Source organism: Primulina huaijiensis, unplaced genomic scaffold, assembly GCF_012295235.1.
Source record: "Primulina huaijiensis isolate GDHJ02 unplaced genomic scaffold, ASM1229523v2 scaffold38229, whole genome shotgun sequence".
Taxonomy (NCBI): domain Eukaryota; kingdom Viridiplantae; phylum Streptophyta; class Magnoliopsida; order Lamiales; family Gesneriaceae; genus Primulina; species Primulina huaijiensis.
In genome coordinates this window covers 349-18,571 of record NW_027358951.1, presented here as the reverse complement: position 1 = coordinate 18,571, position 18,223 = coordinate 349, and the positions used below count along the sequence as shown (strand labels likewise).

The 18,223-nt window shown below is 35.9% G+C and overlaps 1 protein-coding gene and 1 long non-coding RNA gene across 2 annotated transcripts; one reads left to right on the top strand and one right to left on the bottom strand.

The window, feature by feature from the left end:
• Nucleotides 1-688: 688 nt before the first annotated feature.
• On the bottom strand, nucleotides 689-2,322 carry LOC140968880 (uncharacterized). Its single transcript, XR_012173847.1, has 3 exons — nucleotides 2,222-2,322; nucleotides 2,071-2,125; nucleotides 689-971 (listed from the first exon to the last, which is right to left on the bottom strand). It is a non-coding gene; the product is annotated as an uncharacterized lncRNA (long non-coding RNA).
• Nucleotides 2,323-11,371: 9,049 nt separating this feature from the next.
• LOC140968869 (cyclic nucleotide-gated ion channel 4-like) lies at nucleotides 11,372-15,201 on the top strand. The gene is made up of 7 exons (XM_073430008.1): nucleotides 11,372-12,071; nucleotides 13,073-13,288; nucleotides 13,439-13,752; nucleotides 13,831-13,939; nucleotides 14,033-14,269; nucleotides 14,346-14,432; nucleotides 14,604-15,201. The coding sequence occupies exons 1-7, from the start codon at nucleotides 11,499-11,501 to the stop codon at nucleotides 15,117-15,119; spliced, it is 2,052 nt and encodes a 683-aa protein (XP_073286109.1). The 5' UTR covers nucleotides 11,372-11,498; the 3' UTR covers nucleotides 15,120-15,201.
• The last annotated feature ends 3,022 nt before the right edge of the window (nucleotides 15,202-18,223 follow it).

The window sequence follows — 18,223 nt, the reverse complement described above, 5'->3', positions numbered from 1 at the left end:
TATAGATATACGTGGTACAATATGTAGCTCCACTCATGTCTTTATTTTAAACATTTCAGATTTTCTTCTATAAACAATTAATTAAATTTTGGAGAATGGTTTTAAAAAAATTCTATGATTTAGTTTCCGGGTTTGATTTTAATGTCAACACTACAAGTTTTTAATAACTATTTCTATAAGATTAAATATATATTTAATATATAATTAGAAAATTAAAGAATAAAAATCTATTTGATTAATTTGTATTAGTCTTTTTAAAATTATATTGGTCTACATTTATATTATTTTTAAGAATTATGTTAATGAAATTTAATATAATGATATATTAATGAATTTGTAAATAGATTTCAGTGGAATATATTATTCATAATTTGAAGGCCTAATGGCTAGTGCTGCGCGAGTTGTGGAGATGGGCTAACTTCGTATTAGTTCGTAAGAGGATCCAATCGAGCTTTCAATAGCTCTAATTGTTTATTACTAGCAACCATGCACATCAACAATTTTAATTAATATTTAGTTAAATAATATACTTGACGTGAAAATTTTAATAAGTTGAAAAAATTAAGTTGAGTGTAAAATAAAATTAGCGACCAAAAACTATAAAACAATTAGGTCGTTTGGACAAGTATTTTAAAAACATTTTTAGTATTTCATAAGTGAAAAAAAACTTAAAAGTACGTGTTTGGATAAGAATTTTGTAATAAATAAATGTGTTGTTGTTAAATTCGAATATTCCAAGACATATCAAATATAAAAAGTTGGGAAAAAATTATAAATAAACCTTTGTATAACAAAATCCATGTCTATTCAGTTAGTCGTACAGCCTTTTGGCAAAATCAGTTCTCGCTGTCTTGCTTTCACCCTTCAAAATCTTCACCTTAGTCTTCTCAATTTGAGACATGGCTTTTGCGACAGCCTGCATTTTCCGCGCATTCTTTGATCTCTTCATCGGTCTACCCTTTTTCACCTTCCTGCATTGTAATTCAACACAATTGTTCCACATTTCAAATAAAATACAAGGATAGCTTCCTGGTATAAATCTTATTGGCACCAAATAACAAGTTTCTTCAAAATTTCTATCACAATCTACCAGTTGATCCAGTCACAATGCTAAAAGACAATGTGCACTTGGCAAAAAAGATAAATTAGACAGCGTTGAGTGTGAGGAATGAGAAAATCTCCAATCCAACGTCGAATCATCTCATTTATCCAGGTCGAAAATAACACGAGTCTTCTTTTGATGATCACAAGAAGAGGCAATCATATTCCATACCAACGATTAGGTTTTTCACCCATTTGATAATTGTCACACACTAGTACTTCATTCTATGTCTTGGTGTTTGGTTAATTAGTCAACGGCAATTGAGATTTCCCTTTGTAATATATAAATAGCTAGACTACAATCCTAAACAGTTAGTTTTTCAGAAATATTATCTCAATACACGAAGAACTATCATTTATTCGTTCCTTGCGTTCTTGAGCAATAATCTGATCATAGAAATATACCACTCGATCTGTGTAAAAATTAACTATAATAGTAAATTCAAGTTTTTCATAATTTTTCGATTTAAATGACTTAATTCATTGCTTCAAGATGGTTCACGTACAGATGACAAGCATGGCTTTTAAACAACATAGGCTTAAGTGCCTTAGAACTCAGTAAATATCTATAGCAGCTACGGATAGATTTAATTCGCCTCGAATCTGTAATCTTGCAAGAGCCCGTTCGCAACAGAAATCACATCAAGCCCGTAACCAGGGGTGGTCAATTTGGTTGAAAAACAAATAAATGAACTATATTCACATTTAGCAGAGTTACATGATTTCAAATCGTCATGTCGGTAGCACAAAATTCTTAACAGATGCGTTAGATTTCTGACAATAACTTAGAATCAACCAGGAGTGACATGATCTGTAGCTCATTTTCGGATAAGCAAATATCAAGAAATGCACAATTATCGGCTCACTCGTCTTCTATTCACAGAGATAGCTCAAGAATAACACCTCAGAACCATAATTAATACACGTTCAAACAACAATCGAACTTGCGGACGGATAAATCGAACTGACCTAAAGGATTCACTGGCAGAAGGTTTGGGAGCCACATCTTCTGACGCATCCATCACTGAAAATGACAAGCTTCAGAAAGCGTAAAGTTTCCATTTTTGTAACTTCAAAAAAAAAATTCAATGGGTAATTTAATACAAAAGATAATCCGAACCTTCGGAAAAGTTCGGGAAGAATGGCTTTTCCTCTTATTTCTGTTCTTCCCCATTAGTCCAATATCATCAAGTTTCGCCCGAGTACCAAAATGTATTTCAATGATGCCCTGGAGTCTGAGATTATATAATCATGGATTTTCATAGAGGACCAACTGGGCCGAGACGAAAGATTATTGGGCTTTATTGGGTAACGGGCTATTATTATGGCTCGCACAATAATAGTTACTTATAAACCACATCTATAGTCATACTTGTATAATATGTGACGTTGGTCGTCACAATCAAAATATAAGCAAATTTTTCTGCCCCTCATGGCATGTTCTAGAGGCCAAATATCGTGAACAAATTGCAGTCCGAAATGGTGAGCTATATTGTTGCGACCTGTCTTGCTGTAGGCTAGCTTCGCGGGTCTTTTAATTATGTGAAAAATTACCGTGTAGTTAGTTATTAGATGGACCTAAGAAGTCACTGGAAATGAATACATCTGTATTCCATATTGAACTTTTTTTGCAGTTCATCGCAGATTACTTTGGCTGCAGCCAAAATGAGTCTCGGCTCTGGCATTCGTACAGGTGAACCAACGAGGCTCAATGAACACTCACCTCGTTTAGATTGTGAGAATACATTTAGGGGAGCGCAAAATCCATCTGCAAGCACGCCTATAAGATTTGTCAATGATGGTTTCTATGACAAGGACAGAAATGGCGGTTATGCTGTCTGCCCCCTCGTGAAGGAGTTTGAGCAAAGGAAACAAAATTTTGACGAGGAAGCCTTGGAAATTATTGAGGTCAAGTCGGGGAACTACTCAACGTCAGTAAATCTTGTAGAGGAACTCCGGAGACTAAAACACATGAGATTTGATACTGTTAAATGGATAACCGCTCTTGAGAGAAGGAATCAATTCATTCATTCATTGTAACTGGAATGTTCTGTACATGGCTTTATAATACGAGAAAGAAAAACGTAATTCCACAAAATGCTAAAGACGTAAAACAAAGTCGCGACTTCATTACATGGGTTGACAACCAACTTGGGCTGATCATTGACTTCAGTGTATGGGCTGCCCAATATATCAATATATACTAACACCCCCCCTTCAAGCTTGGAATAAGTTGTGGACACCAAGCTTGGATAAGAGAAAGTGATGTTGATCGGTACTCAAACCTTTGGTGAAGATATCCGCGAGCTGCTGCGAAGAGGCAACATAGGCTGTCTGAAAACACCCAGCTTTAATCTTGTCGCGGATGAGGTGACAATCGATGTCAATATGTTTGGTGCGTTCATGGAACATGGGATTAGCGGCTATGTGCAGAGCGGCATTGTTATCACAATATAATTTGGTAGGACTAGTGAACTGCACGCCCATGTCAGCTAGCAAACCTTGTATCCAAATGATTTCACACGAGGTAGTGGCCATGGCTCTATATTCCGCCTCGGCCGAAGATCTGGAAACAACGCTTTGCTTCTTTGTACGCCATGACACCAGGGAATCACCCAGCTTAATGCAAAAGCCAGTAAGTGAACGACGAGACATAGGACAAGAGCCCCAATCCGAGTCGCAAGAGGCAGACAAGTGTAACGGACTGTTAGCAGACAAAAGAATGCCCATACCAGGAGACCCTTTGAGGTACTTGACAACCCGGATAGCAGCTTCCATATGAGAGCGCTTGGGTGAATGCATAAATTGGCTCAACCGTTGAACAGCATAACAGATGTCGGGCCTGGTAATGGTAAGATAAATCAATCTTCCAACTAAACGCTTATAGGCGTCGGGATCAGCAAGGATGCCATCCGAGGCATTGATCGACTGAGAAGTGAACAATAGATCAAACTCATGAGAAGTGAGTTTGAGATGTTGTTCAGCAGGAGTATCAATTGGTTTTGCTCCCAGAATGCCAGCTTCAGCAATAAGATCCAAGGCATACTTACGCTGATTCAAAAAAATTCCAGCGGTGGAACGTGCTATTTCAATGCCCAAGAAATATTTCAATGGTCCAAGGTCCCGAAGCTCAAGCTTAGAATGTAAAAACTTCTTCAAAGCAGTAATGGCATCTACGCTACTACCAGTAATGACGATATCATCAACATAAACCAGTAAAAGGGTGGTGGCGTGATCATCATGATGGATGAATAAGGAATGATCATGGTGCGATTGTGCAAAACCTGCTTCAAGCATTACAGTAGCAAATTTTTGATTCCACTGGCGGGAGGCCTGTTTCAACCCATAGAGTGACTTGCGAAGACGGCAAACCTTATTCTCCCCTTGAACATGATAGCCAAGGGGAAGGTGCATAAAGATCTCTTCATCCAAATCGCCTTGAAGAAAGACATTAGCAACATCCATTTGAAACAAATTCCAACCACGGATAGCAGCTATGCTCAACGGATGGTGGTCATCTTAGCTGTAGGAGAGAACGTGTCATGGAAGTCGACTCCTGCTTGTTGTGTATAGCCTTTTGCAACGAGACGCGCTTTAAACTTATCAACTTTCCCATTAGGTAAGAATTTCAGCTTATATACCCATCGACACCCAATAGGCTTGGCATAAGGAGGCAAATCAACCACATCCCATGTATGGTTAGAGTCCAGAGCTGCAAGTTCTAAATCCATTGCATGCTTCCATCTAGGATCCGAGATTGCCTCGTGGTAAGAACGTGGCTCGGTGGTAGAACAAATTTCTGTGATAAAACTTTGATAGGCTGGAGAAAAATGAGAATAGCTTATATGGTTGGAAATGGGATATGTACAAGAAGTGGTGAGGACTTGAGACAAAGTGGGACAAGAAAAATCTTTTGTCCAAGCTGGTGGCTTAGTAAACCGAGATGATCTCCTCAAGGAAGGAGGAGATGCATCAGCTTGCGTGGAAGTATCAGACATGTTGAGGCCTTCCAGTGGGGAATATTCAGAAATTGGATTAGACTCAGGAAAAATAGAAATGGGCTGAAACTCTGTGGTAAATGGAAAACGAGATTCATGAAACACAACATCTCTTGAAACAAAAAATCTTTTGGTGTCAAGGTCCATAACCTTATATCCCTTTTGAAGGACAGAATATCCCAAGAATACACAAGCCTTAGCTCGAGGCGAGAATTTGTGATCGACATGTAAAGACGTCGCATAACACAGGCAACCAAATACTCTTAAATGAGCATAAGAAGGAGGCTTGCCAAAAATGACTTCAAAAGGAGTTTTATTGGTGATAAGGGGGCTCGGAGTGCGGTTTATAAGGTACACCGCGGTGAGAACACAATCTCCCCAAAAGCGAAGAGGAATGGATGATTGGAAAAGTAAAGCTCGGGCTAAGTCAAGTATATGGCGGTGTTTTCTTTCAACCACCCCATTTTGTTGAGGAGAGTATGGACATGAGCTTTGGTGCACAATCCCAAGTGACATAAACAATGAACCACATTCATGTTTAAAAAAATCAGAAGCATTATCAGTCCGAATGGTTTTGATTGTGGAGGAAAATTGGGTGGTAACCATAGCAATAAACTGGCTTAAAAGCCTAAGAATGTCCATCTTAGATTGCATAAGATAAATCCATGTCCCTCGAGAAAAATCATCCACAATTGTAAGGAAATACTTCTCTCCATTATAGGTTGGTGTTCTAAAAGGACCCCAAATGTCCATATGGACTAATTCGAACAAACCGAATGATTTAGACAAACTAGCTTTAGGAAAACTTAAACGTGTTTGTTTCGACTTAGGACAAATCCCACAATGAGACAAATCTAATTGTTTTGACAAAAAGGGTAACAAATGCATTCTAGATAAAGACATATGTCCTAGTCTTTGATGCCACAAGTCATGACTCACAGAGGTACAAGAAATGAAAGTGTTACACTGTGGTGTACTATGAGCAGTATGGTGTGCAATCTGGATGGAAGAAGGTTGAGAGAATGCTGTAGACAAGTAATAAAGTCCATGGCGTTCTTTACCAGTCCAAATTATCCTCCCATTTTTGCGGTCCTGAAATGTACAACAATGGGAATAAAATGTAACACAACAGTTATAGGATTTAGTGAACTTGGAAACGGAGAGGAGGTTGTATCGAAAATTAGGAACATATAGCACATCGTGAATGAGAATGTTTTCTGAAATGGCCACAGATCCTCTATCACTAACGAAGAGTTGCTCACCATTTGGCAACCTCACGGAACTAGGGGAAGCACACAAAGACTTAGCACCATGTAATAGGGAATAATTACCAGTCATATGTTCGTTAGCCCCTGTATCGATGATCCAATCTGCATGAGTTTCCTCAGTGACATGCCCAGCCATGTTAGCAACATTGGTGCTCAATGGTGACAGATTATTGACTGCATTAGTGTTTGTTGAATGCATGGTGGTACTGCCCAGCAACTTCAGTATTTCAGCATATTGAGTTGGTGTAAAACTAGATCCAGCCCCTGCAGTGGTTTGTGGTGGTGATTCATTATCACTTCCAGCCACATTGTGAGCCATGGCACCTAGTTTGGGCCTGTCAAAATCTCGATTATGGCGTTTAAAATTTCCTTTCCCTTGCTGTGGTTTATATAATCTGTGTCCTGGCGGATATCCTACCAATTTGAAACAGTTGGCTTTAACATGACCATTCCACCCACAGTGTTCACATGTCAACACATCCTTCCTTCGCTCATCACTCCGTCCCTGTCTTGAGTAGAAAACTGCAGCAGGTTGTTCAACTGAAGATAGCAATCGATGAGATTCTTCTTGAGACAGCAATGAAAAAGCCTGACCAACTGTTGGCAGAGGTACCATCATCAAAATTTGGCTTCGAACGTGCATATAACTATCATTAAGCCCCATCAGAAATTGCAATAAACGTTGTTGCTGATCATGCTCAACGTACTTTCGTGCAGCAGCACATTCGCATGATGGTAGAGTCACCAAAGAACTATACTCATCCCACAGCTGTTTCAATTTACAAAAATACACCGAGATTGTGTTATTTCCTTGAGTCAATCTTCCAAGCTCGCGGTGAAGAGAAAAAATCCTTGAACCATTTATTTTGTCAAATTGATCTTTCAAATCTGACCAAACTGTAGAAGCATCACTGGAATATACAATTCCACCAAATATATCTTTTGAAACCGAATTCATGATCCAAGACAATACCAATGCATTACATCTTTCCCACTGATGTAATGTAACATTCCCTAGAGCTGGACGTTTACACGTACCATCAATGAGTGCTATCTTATTCTTAGCTCGGAGCGCTATCAGCATAGCGGGACTCCAAACGCCATAATTTTCTACTCCTGTTAATTGCTCACTAACAATAGTCATACCTGGAGTATCCGATGGGTGCAAGAACAATGGATCATTGAAATTAGTGTTGTTCGCCATGATCACAGCTGCTCGGAGTAAGAAATCACTCGAATTTACAAGGAGAAGAAGAAATACTCATCGACCTCAACCGATTGAGCATCAAATCAGCTGTGAGCTTGAACTATGGACAGGGAATCGGCAATGAAGATCGCGATCATGATTCCCGCACCAGCTCTGATACCATGTTAAATGGATAACCGCTCTTGAGAGAAGGAATCAATTCATTCATTCATTGTAACTGGAATGTTCTGTACATGGCTTTATAATACGAGAAAGAAAAACGTAATTCCACAAAATGCTAAAGACGTAAAACAAAGTCGCGACTTCATTACATGGGTTGACAACCAACTTGGGCTGATCATTGACTTCAGTGTATGGGCTGCCCAATATATCAATATATACTAACAGATACATGGAGAAAAAACTACAAAGTTCGGCTAAGGGAAGCAAAGGCGAAATTATACAGAATAGGGATGGTTGAATCTGAGAAACACCGAAAGATATGGTGGGGAAGGAAAAGTATAAGATTTTAGCATCATTGTATTCCGCCTATTGGTGTCAAGCAACATTGCAGTGACGGTGAGATGCTTCTTTTCGAGAAGATTCATGCTCATCTCAACTTCGGATTGAGCTGCAGTACTCAGGTTGGTAGCAGTCCTGCAATACTTAGGTAGGCGAAAAGTCACTCGAGATACAAAGTCATGAAGTGTTGGAAATGGCGGGAGGCCGCGCTAGCAATTTTTTTTTAGATGATCATATATAATCATGCATTGAATTTTTTAAAACAATATTTGATAGATAATCATATTTCAGTGGTGGGGACGAGTGGCTGTTCGTAAGAATACTTGGTAGTTGATGAAAAGTAAAAAAAAAAAAAAAAAGTGGGTTGTGTTTCTATTGTAACTAGAGCTTTTAGAGTTAGATTGACTTTGATTGATTTTTAAAATTAATTGACTTGGACTAAGTTGAATTTTAAAATTGTTCACCGTCTCACCCACTTGATGCAAAAGCAGGTGGTGGAGGGCCGCCTACCACATCGACCGTCATTTATGACAATGGAGTTATGTAACCGTGACGATTCGATTTCCATACCCATAAATGAATTGTGCACGCATTCTAAGTTATCTTTAACTATATTAGGAAAGTGAATTGTCGTGTGTGTTGTATTATTTTCAATCTGATCATCAAGAACAAACATGTACAGTTGAATGTTGTAATTAATGCGGGGCAAAGGGATGATAAATGTGAATACGCCTCTCCTGTACACAGTGTTTGAACTCCCTCATAGTTTTTGTTGCTAATTTTCCTTGGTGACCCTTCGATTTCCGACTCTTCAGTAGAGAGGATTAGGTATGTACCATAAGTGATACACATGCTCTATGTCGGCTCATATATTGTGTGGAGACCAAATTAAAGAATGGAGGTATTAGATTGTTCAGTCAAGACAAGGAAACTCGAGAGTTGGTTTCATGTGCTGTGAACAGTAAGCAGTATGTAGGTAGGTAGGCATACCGGGCCGGGCCGACATCGGAGGGACTAAGCATAGTAATAAAAATAATTTCTTTTGGAAGAAATCAAGTTGATTCATAAATAATAATTTAAAATAATCACAAAATTTTAAAATCATCAGTTTTCTTTTAATATAAAAAAATAAATTAATATGAAGAAAATGATTTCATAAAATTTTGTCATTATTTAAAATGGACGATTTAATTGACATTTTTATGTTAAAATTTAAACGAATATTATAAGATTAGGAAAAAAGATCGAAGAGAAACTGCTAGTTTTTTTTTTTTGGAGACGAAATTTTTGTTCGTGAATTTTCTCTAAACAAAATACGAGTTTTAACAGAGAGCTCTGAACGTGTAGCAAAGCTCTGAACGTGTCAATAATATTGGGTCTAACAGTGTATGAAAAACGTGGTTTTTTATTCTCTTGAATTATTGTAAATTTGCAGATTCAAAATTCCTTTTTTTTTAATATAATAATATAGTGTCTAAGCCACAACAATTCATTTATTTATTTATTTAGTATAATTATTACAATTATTTGAGAGTGATGACTATTAATTTTTAATTAACATCAAAATAGAACTCACGTTCTCTCTACGCCAATCCGTCTAAGAGATGTGTATATATATATATATATATAATTTTAAAATTGGATAGAGTCAAATGATATGATGATGAAGGCAACTCCGGTTTAAATATTTACTTTGGAAAAACAAGTTTTTTTTGATGGAGCAGCTTAAGTAAAGTCCGAGTGAATTGGCATTTGGGGAAACAAATTTTGGTGTAGTTCTACCTAATTTTCTACTTTTATATATATATATATATTCGTATCTCGTGAACTCTGGGGTGGGGTGCCAGAGATTCATGGTAGTCCTACCAAAGCACAAATACCCAAGTCAGTGAATAAAATCAACCAAGCACTTAATTTCATAGTTTAAATGAATTTATCATCGCTATAAAATAAATATAAAACTATCTATTTTAAATCAAAAGTCTTTTATAATTATATGCTATAAAAAAAGTCAGTCATACATATTTGTCTCATTTGTTTGGATCTGGTGTTGTGCACAATATCATCGACATCCAACGACTATGGTGTAGTGTAGACTAGAGGATCTTTGGTCGTATATATACAATTTGATCTGATACTTCCGAGCAGTCCCACAAATGAAGTCCAATAATAGAAAGAAGTAATATAGTTTATATATATATATATATTCTTACAAATAATGAATGCAAACCAACAAAAACGAGGAAATTACATCGAACCTGTGTTGTTCGAACTTATATGAGAATATGGGGATTCATGTCCTTTCACGCATTTATCAGCCTGATCAATGCCGAGTACCTTTTCAACTATTTAATTTCCCATTTTATCCCCTGACATTTATTAACTTCTAAGCTTAGGTGATCATCATGTCAAAAACATGATATTCAATTCAATTCCTAAAATTTAAGCCATAATAAATACAAATCAAAATCATGTAAAATGGATTCATATGATAAATATTACATCAAATGTTTCAATCCACACAAGAATTTTCAGACATAAAATGACGATGTACATTGTTAGAACACCGCTTCGGTAGATCAGATCCAGCTGCAGGTTAGCACCTAAGAATGGAAATTCACAGAGAGAAGTTACATGAATACAGAAGAGTTAATGAAACTTGAATTCAGGGATAGGCTCCATTTTCTTTTATTTCTTGTATTTACATGCAAACAAGTTTTCTTTTTCTTTTTGACTTACAATAGCCAAGCTGTAAACGTGTTTGCCAATCTCCTAGGTTCACCTCTCGTGCGTTGCGGCCTCTGCTCACTTCTCTCAAGCTCCTCTCGACTCGTAACATACATCCACGATTAATATTTAATTTTAATTTGGATAGACTTTATTTCATTTTCAGATCAATTAATTATAATTAAGTTGAATGTAAGGTATAGAGACCAACATATTTAACGCTCGAACAATACGTGGCGAAATGTTTCTTTGAACAGTATTAGTTTGCCAATTGGATCACTTCTAAGTGGATTTAGATATTTAATTAACTTGTTACGATTTTTGTGTATCTTTATTATATTTAAAAAATTAAGAGAATATTACATTTTTTATATTGTATTTTGCATTTATGTTTATTTTGGTTAGATATTTTTTTGGGTTTTAATTATTTTCCAATAAAGTGCTCAGATGACATCGAATGGATCAAGATTTTCCAAAATCTTATTATTACATGTAAAAGAAATAAAGATATGCCTACACAACCACAAGGGTATAGTGGTCAGTTAACCAAATAGTATTCACCAAATTAAGTCGTTCATTCTTCAGATCTTAAATGATATATGATGCACCATGTCTCAAAGCATGCATTGTCCCCCCAGTTTATCATCCATCGTGTTCTAAAAAAAACAAAATTAGTTAAAGATTAATCCATAAGCCATGGCGAGCCATGTGCGAGAACGGATTAGTCATACCGATGTCGGCAACGAGACTGATTCTTATTCCGAAGAAGAAGTAGATGATGAAGAGGTGGAGGAGGAGGTGAACCAAGAGGTGGAGCAAGACATCAATCCAGACTGTTGTAAAAGCTTTATCGGCTGCAATGGGCGGCGACGTCATGAGGGGTGGTTCTGGGGCAACGTTTTGGACCCTAGGGCAAGATGGGTTCAAGAATGGAACAGAATATTCCTCCTGGTGTCCGCCGCTGGCTTGTTCGTGGATCCGCTTTTCTTCTACGCCCTTTCAGTAAGCGAGAACTGCATGTGCCTCTTCGTTGACGGGTGGTTCGCTGTCACAGTCACCGTTCTCCGCACCGCCACCGATGCCTTGCACTTGTGGAACATGTGGCTGCAGCTCAAGATGAACCTTCGCAGCACCGGGGTCCCCCCTAGGAGGAGTGACTCCCAGTTGCATGATGTCAACACCACCACCACTCGATCCATCGCGTCGAAATATTTGAAGGGTAAAAAGGGTTTCTTCCTGGATCTATTCGTCATCCTTCCATTGCCACAGGTAAGAAGATTCCTTTTTCTGGTACTTCTCAGAAATAATTGTGTGACATACTCAGCGGGAGTGCTGCCAAATTGCCTGGATTAATGTTTGGATGTATTGAATGATTCTTGTGAGGTAAAGAATTCGGCATGTCATCTGAATTGTTTGTATGCAGTAGGAGTGAGAATCACATTTACTATGCATGCAGAAATAACTGGCTTACTATCGTACCCCTTGCGCAGTTCATTAGAGTTCATGTGACCTGGGCCTGCTCGTAAATTTCAAATGTCCACACATTTATTTAAATATAATATAACTAATTAACACATTATCATTTAAAAACAAAAAACAAAAATAAAAATTTGGAGTGTACAATAATTCATGAAGCCATTAATTAAATATGTCGATATGAACAAATAATTTGGAGATATAATGTAGACGCATGCACATAATTATATTTTATTTACATTGTTTTCATAATGAAGATATTACAAAATTCATTTTTAAGTAAGCTAATTAAGGGTTTGGTTAACAAATATGTGCATCTTTGAAAAATAACCTTGAAACCAAGTGTTTATAAGGATTAAGACATATCATCAATACATTTTGGTGAGTTTTCAATCAAGTGACAGTTATCATTTTGGCTGCAAAATGATCAAGAAATCTGTTTTGCACCTCTTCAGCTGATTTCCTCATCACTAGAATTTTAGATCCTTAATTAGGTTGAATTGGAAAATTCAAAACTAGCTAGCATAAGGACAATAACATTTTATTAGACCCAACGGTCACAATACATTTGAAGTCGTTGGGTCCATGTCTGGATATGTGAACCTCATGACCCCAAATGTATTAGGGCGTTGGATTTGGCATAAAAGGGTATTTTCCTTTATTTATTACAATAGGTATACAATTTTATGCTTCCCATATTTGAAATATATATATATATATATATATATTGTTGGATTAGTAAAAGCATTGGAACATAGTGATGGTAATGTTTGGGGAAATAAATGAATTTTCAGATGGTAATGTGGGTGGCGATCCCCAAGATGTTGGATAAAGGATCAACAACGGTGGTGATGACAGTACTATTAGTAACATTTATCTTCCAGTATGTGCCCAAAATCTACCATTCGGTTTGCCTGTTGCGACGCATGCAGAATCTGTCCGGCTATATTTTCGGAACTATTTGGTGGGGCATTGCTCTCAACATGATTGCGTATTTTGTGGCATCTCATGTATGTAAAAGCTTGCTCTTATGTTTAACCCAATTATTTTACGCAATTATCTATGAATCAATAAATAATGGAAAAGTTTATTGCGAATTAAACGTCCCCAGAACATGTTTAAAATAAAATCTAAGACGAAATGATGCCAATGACTTGCAGGCTGTTGGAGCATGCTGGTACTTGCTAGGCATACAAAGGGCCGCAAAGTGCTTGAAGGAGCAATGCATGGTTACAAAAGACTGCAACCTCAGAATGATGGCTTGCCAACAACCCATTTATTATGGAACAACAAATTTGATAACGGATAGAGCACGATTCATATGGGGCGAAAACACTAACGCAAGATCCACTTGCCTCCAAAACTATGACAATTTCGCCTACGGAGCTTATAAATGGACGGTTCAGCTCATTGCGAATGAGAATCGTTTGGAGAAGATAATGTTTCCAATCTTCTGGGGTCTCATGACTCTCAGGTAAATAATATACAGTCATTGAATAAAAATTATTCTGATAACCATTATGTAAATTTCACTCTGTGATTGATGGAACAGTACATTTGGGAATTTGGAGAGCACTACGGATTGGCTAGAACTTGTTTTTATCATCATTGTGCTTACCACTGGTCTAATTCTGGTCACAATGTTGATCGGTAACATCAAGGTGATCAAAGTTAAATAATCCTCTTTTAATTTCTTCACTAATATTAATTAATGAAAGTTTGATACAGATGGCCACATTGAATGATATTATCAGGTGTTCCTGCATGCGACCACGTCAAAGAAACAAGCAATGCAACTGAAGATGAGGAACATAGAGTGGTGGATGAGAAAGAGACAACTGCCAGTGTCGTTTAGGCAAAGGGTGAGGAACTACGAAAGGCAACGTTGGGCAGCAGTGCGCGGAGTAGATGAATGCGAGATGACTCGAAATCTGCCTGAAGGACTAAGGAGAGACATCAAATATCATCTGTGTTTAGATTTAGTTAGACAGGTAATTTTTTAATAATTATCAGGAAAATTGGTTTCCTTTTTAAATCTATTCAAATTAATTATTGGAACTGTTTCAGGTCCCTTTGTTCCAGCACATGGATAACTTGGTCCTGGAGAATATCTGTGATCGGGTCAAGTCCCTCATATTCACAAAAGGAGAAACTGTGAGTGTAAAATAGTAACAAGTTATAAGATATTGTAAATTAACAAGCATATATTGCGCACCGTTGATTGCAAGAACATAAAATAAATATTTCCACACAATATATATGAATCAATAGACATATATATTCTTCATTAATTAATAAGTATATACCTTCTTTCTTGTTGGGAAGATAACACGAGAAGGAGATCCGGTTCAACGGATGATATTCATAGTAAGAGGTCATCTCCAAAGCAGCCAAGTTCTGCGCGACGGCGTAAAGAGTTTCTGCATGTTAGGCCCAGGAAACTTCAGTGGAGATGAGCTCCTCTCATGGTGTCTACGAAGGCCCTTCATCGAAAGGCTTCCACCATCTTCATCTACACTCGTGACTCTCGAAACAACCGAAGCTTTTGGGCTCGAAGCGGATGATGTAAAGTATGTGACCCAACATTTTCGGTACACATTTGTGAATGAAAAAGTTAAGAGAAGTGCTCGTTACTACTCTCCTGGATGGAGAACATGGGCAGCTGTGGCCATTCAATTGGCCTGGAGGAGATATAAGCATCGGCTGACGCTTACATCTCTTTCGTTTATTAGGCCGAGGAGGCCATTGTCTAGGAGCTCTTCGCTTGGCGAGGACAGGCTCAGGCTTTACACGGCGCTGTTAACCTCGCCTAAGCCGAATCAGGATGATTTTAATTTCTAATTTTGTGTTTTTATGAGTTTATATATGAATTTATGCGAAATGTTTCCTAATAAATTCATCGAATTGTTGAAGGCTTTTCTATTTTATATATACTAGTTACTTTACACACGCGATACGTGTGTACAGTCTTTTTTATCATTATCGATGGATTAAAGTGAAATTTGACAAATTATATGATTAAATTGATATTTGAATTGTTGAAATAAAAAAAATAAAAATAAAAGTGTATGTTGAAATTTGTTGAAATTTAAAAAATAAAAAACAAAAGTGTAATATTAGTATCATATAGAGATAAAATTGGAAGAAAAAGTTGTGTCCTTCTTAGCTAGATAGTATCAATGAATATTATACCATAGTTGTTGAAGGATTAAACCGTAATTTGCCTGCAACCTTTGTGTAATTAAGAATCGCATGCTTTATATATTTATCTACTAAGCTACAAACACTTTACATTAGAAATTTGACACTATTAATATGTTAGCGTAAGGGAAATTTAAGAATTTTTTTTAAAAAAAAAACATCACCAAAACTATTCACCCCTATATATATATATGACTTGTGAGTCGAATGGATGGATAATTTTTAAGAACATTTTATTGGAAAATTAGTATTAATAATTGAACAAAAATTGTAGCCATTTCAAAAAGTGCAGAATATCCACTTTTTTCTTTATTTCCACCAAGAATTGAAAGACTTTTCATGTTCTCGTTCGATTCGACTTATGCTCTTCTACCATGGACTCCACGACTCCAAATACACTGGGATTGTTGGATGAAAGGTAGTATCCTTTTACCATGTACGTACCAATTTTCCCAGGTTGTAATTGCACTTCTTGCCTCTAGCCTAGTCTGTTTAAACTTTTGGCACAGCAATTTAATAAATATTTAATTTGAACACTTTATTTCAACTGATTATCTACCAATATCATTTTGCAAAGGTTAATTCAACCATGGCAGGAGGTATAGATCCAACGTGCTCAATACATTTGGGTCAATAATCAATCACAGAAACTCACGGAAAGCAGTCGATTTTGTGAGACAAATTTATATTTTGGTCATCAATGAAAAATATTACTTCGAGATACGATTAGTGAATTTATTGCACAAAATTTATAAAATGATAGAATTCATCGTGTATATTAATATTGAATAATCCAAAAACTAATGGTGTAAGTACAAAATACATTTCAAGATTTGAACAGCTGAAAAGGACCTCGATTTTGTGGCTTACAATTAGATAGATCGTTAAGGTGTATAACACATACGGACTGAGGAGAAACGCGTTTTTGAACTACGAGTTTAGGCAATGCTCTTCAAAGTCGGGAATTCATGATCTCCCTCGAATTCTAGTCCCGTCGATCCTCTGAAGAGTAAAATAGCAAGGCTCCCAACACAAAAATGTATGAAACAACCGTAACAATGTGTGACAAACGAACCAAAGTCCTTTCCTACAATACATTGCCAACCTGGTCCATACATCGTATCAAATCCCTGTAATTAAAATAACCCAGAAAAATCAAAAATAACAAACTAATGTTGGAATTTGACTGACAAAATATCTACTTTCTACTTACATATAAATATATACCACTTCCAATTGTGAATTTTCCTATATGCCCTTCTTATCTAACCTAACAAGTTATATTCTTATATGGGTTAACTTGTAATTTCTTTACTTATCTTAAATAACTATACCTAATTACTTAGACTTACATATAAATATACCACTAGTAATAAATATACAAATTCCAATTGTGAATTTTCCTATATGCCTTTCTTATCTAGCTTAACAAGTTATATTCTTATATGAGTTAACTTGTAATTTCTTTACTTATCTTAAATAACTATACCTAATTACTTAGACTTACATATAAATATACCACTTCCAATTGTGAATTTCCTTATATGCCATTCTTCTCTAGCTTAACAAGTTATATTCTTATATGGGTTAACTTGTAATTTCTATTGAATTCATTCTTATTTTTTCCTCCTTGTGGTTCTACATGATTTCTTTTTTTCTTTTTTTTCCAAAGTCGGTTGATTCTTGTCACTTTTCACAAAATTTGAAGATTATATATTGGTCTTTAAGGATTTATTTTGATGGTTATTTTGAACTACTCTATCCAAACTATATAGTCTATATTTATTTTACTTTTAATCTACTTACATATAAATATACCAATTCCAATTGTGAATTTCCCTATATGCCCTTCTTATCTAGCTTAGCAAGTTATATTCTTATATGGGTTAACTTGTAATTTCTTTACTTATCTTAAATAACTATAACTAATTACTTGTTATTAATATATGAGCATTAATATTCATTGAAAACATTGAATTCATTCTTATTTTTTCCTCCTTGTGGTTCTACATTACTTTTTTTTTTCCCAAAGTCGGTTGATTCTTGTCACTTTTCACAAAATTTGAAGATTATATATTGGTCTCTAAGGATTTATCTTGATGGTTATTTTGAACTACTCTATCCAAACTATATAGTCAATATTTATTTTACTTTCTCTATGTGCCATTCTTATCTAGCTTAGCAAGTTATATTCTTATATGAGTTAACTTGTAATTTCTATTGAATTCATTCTTATTTTTTCCTCCTTGTGGTTCTACATGACTTCTTTTTTTTTTTCCCCAAAGTCGGTTGATTCTTGTCACTTTTCACAAAATTTGAAGATTATATATTGGTCTCTAAGGATTTATCTTGATGGTTATTTTGAACTACTCTATCCAAACTATATAGTCAATATTTATTTTACTTTTAATTACTGATTATTAATATACGAGCATTAATATTCATTGAAAACATTGAATTCATTTTTACTTTTTTCGCCTTGCGGTTCTACATGGCTTATTCTTGTTTTTTTTTCTTTCATAATTCGGTTAATTCTTGTCACTTTTCACAAAATTTGAAGATTATATTTTGGTCTCTAAGGATTTATTTTGATGGTTATTTTGAGCTCCTCTATCCAGACTATATAGTCTATATTTATTTTACTTTTATTACATTAATTTGTTTGATGATGCATTCGATCTTTTAGTGTTTCATTATATTTTAGTTATTATCTATTTTCCTCCAATGAGTTTTTTTACTTAATT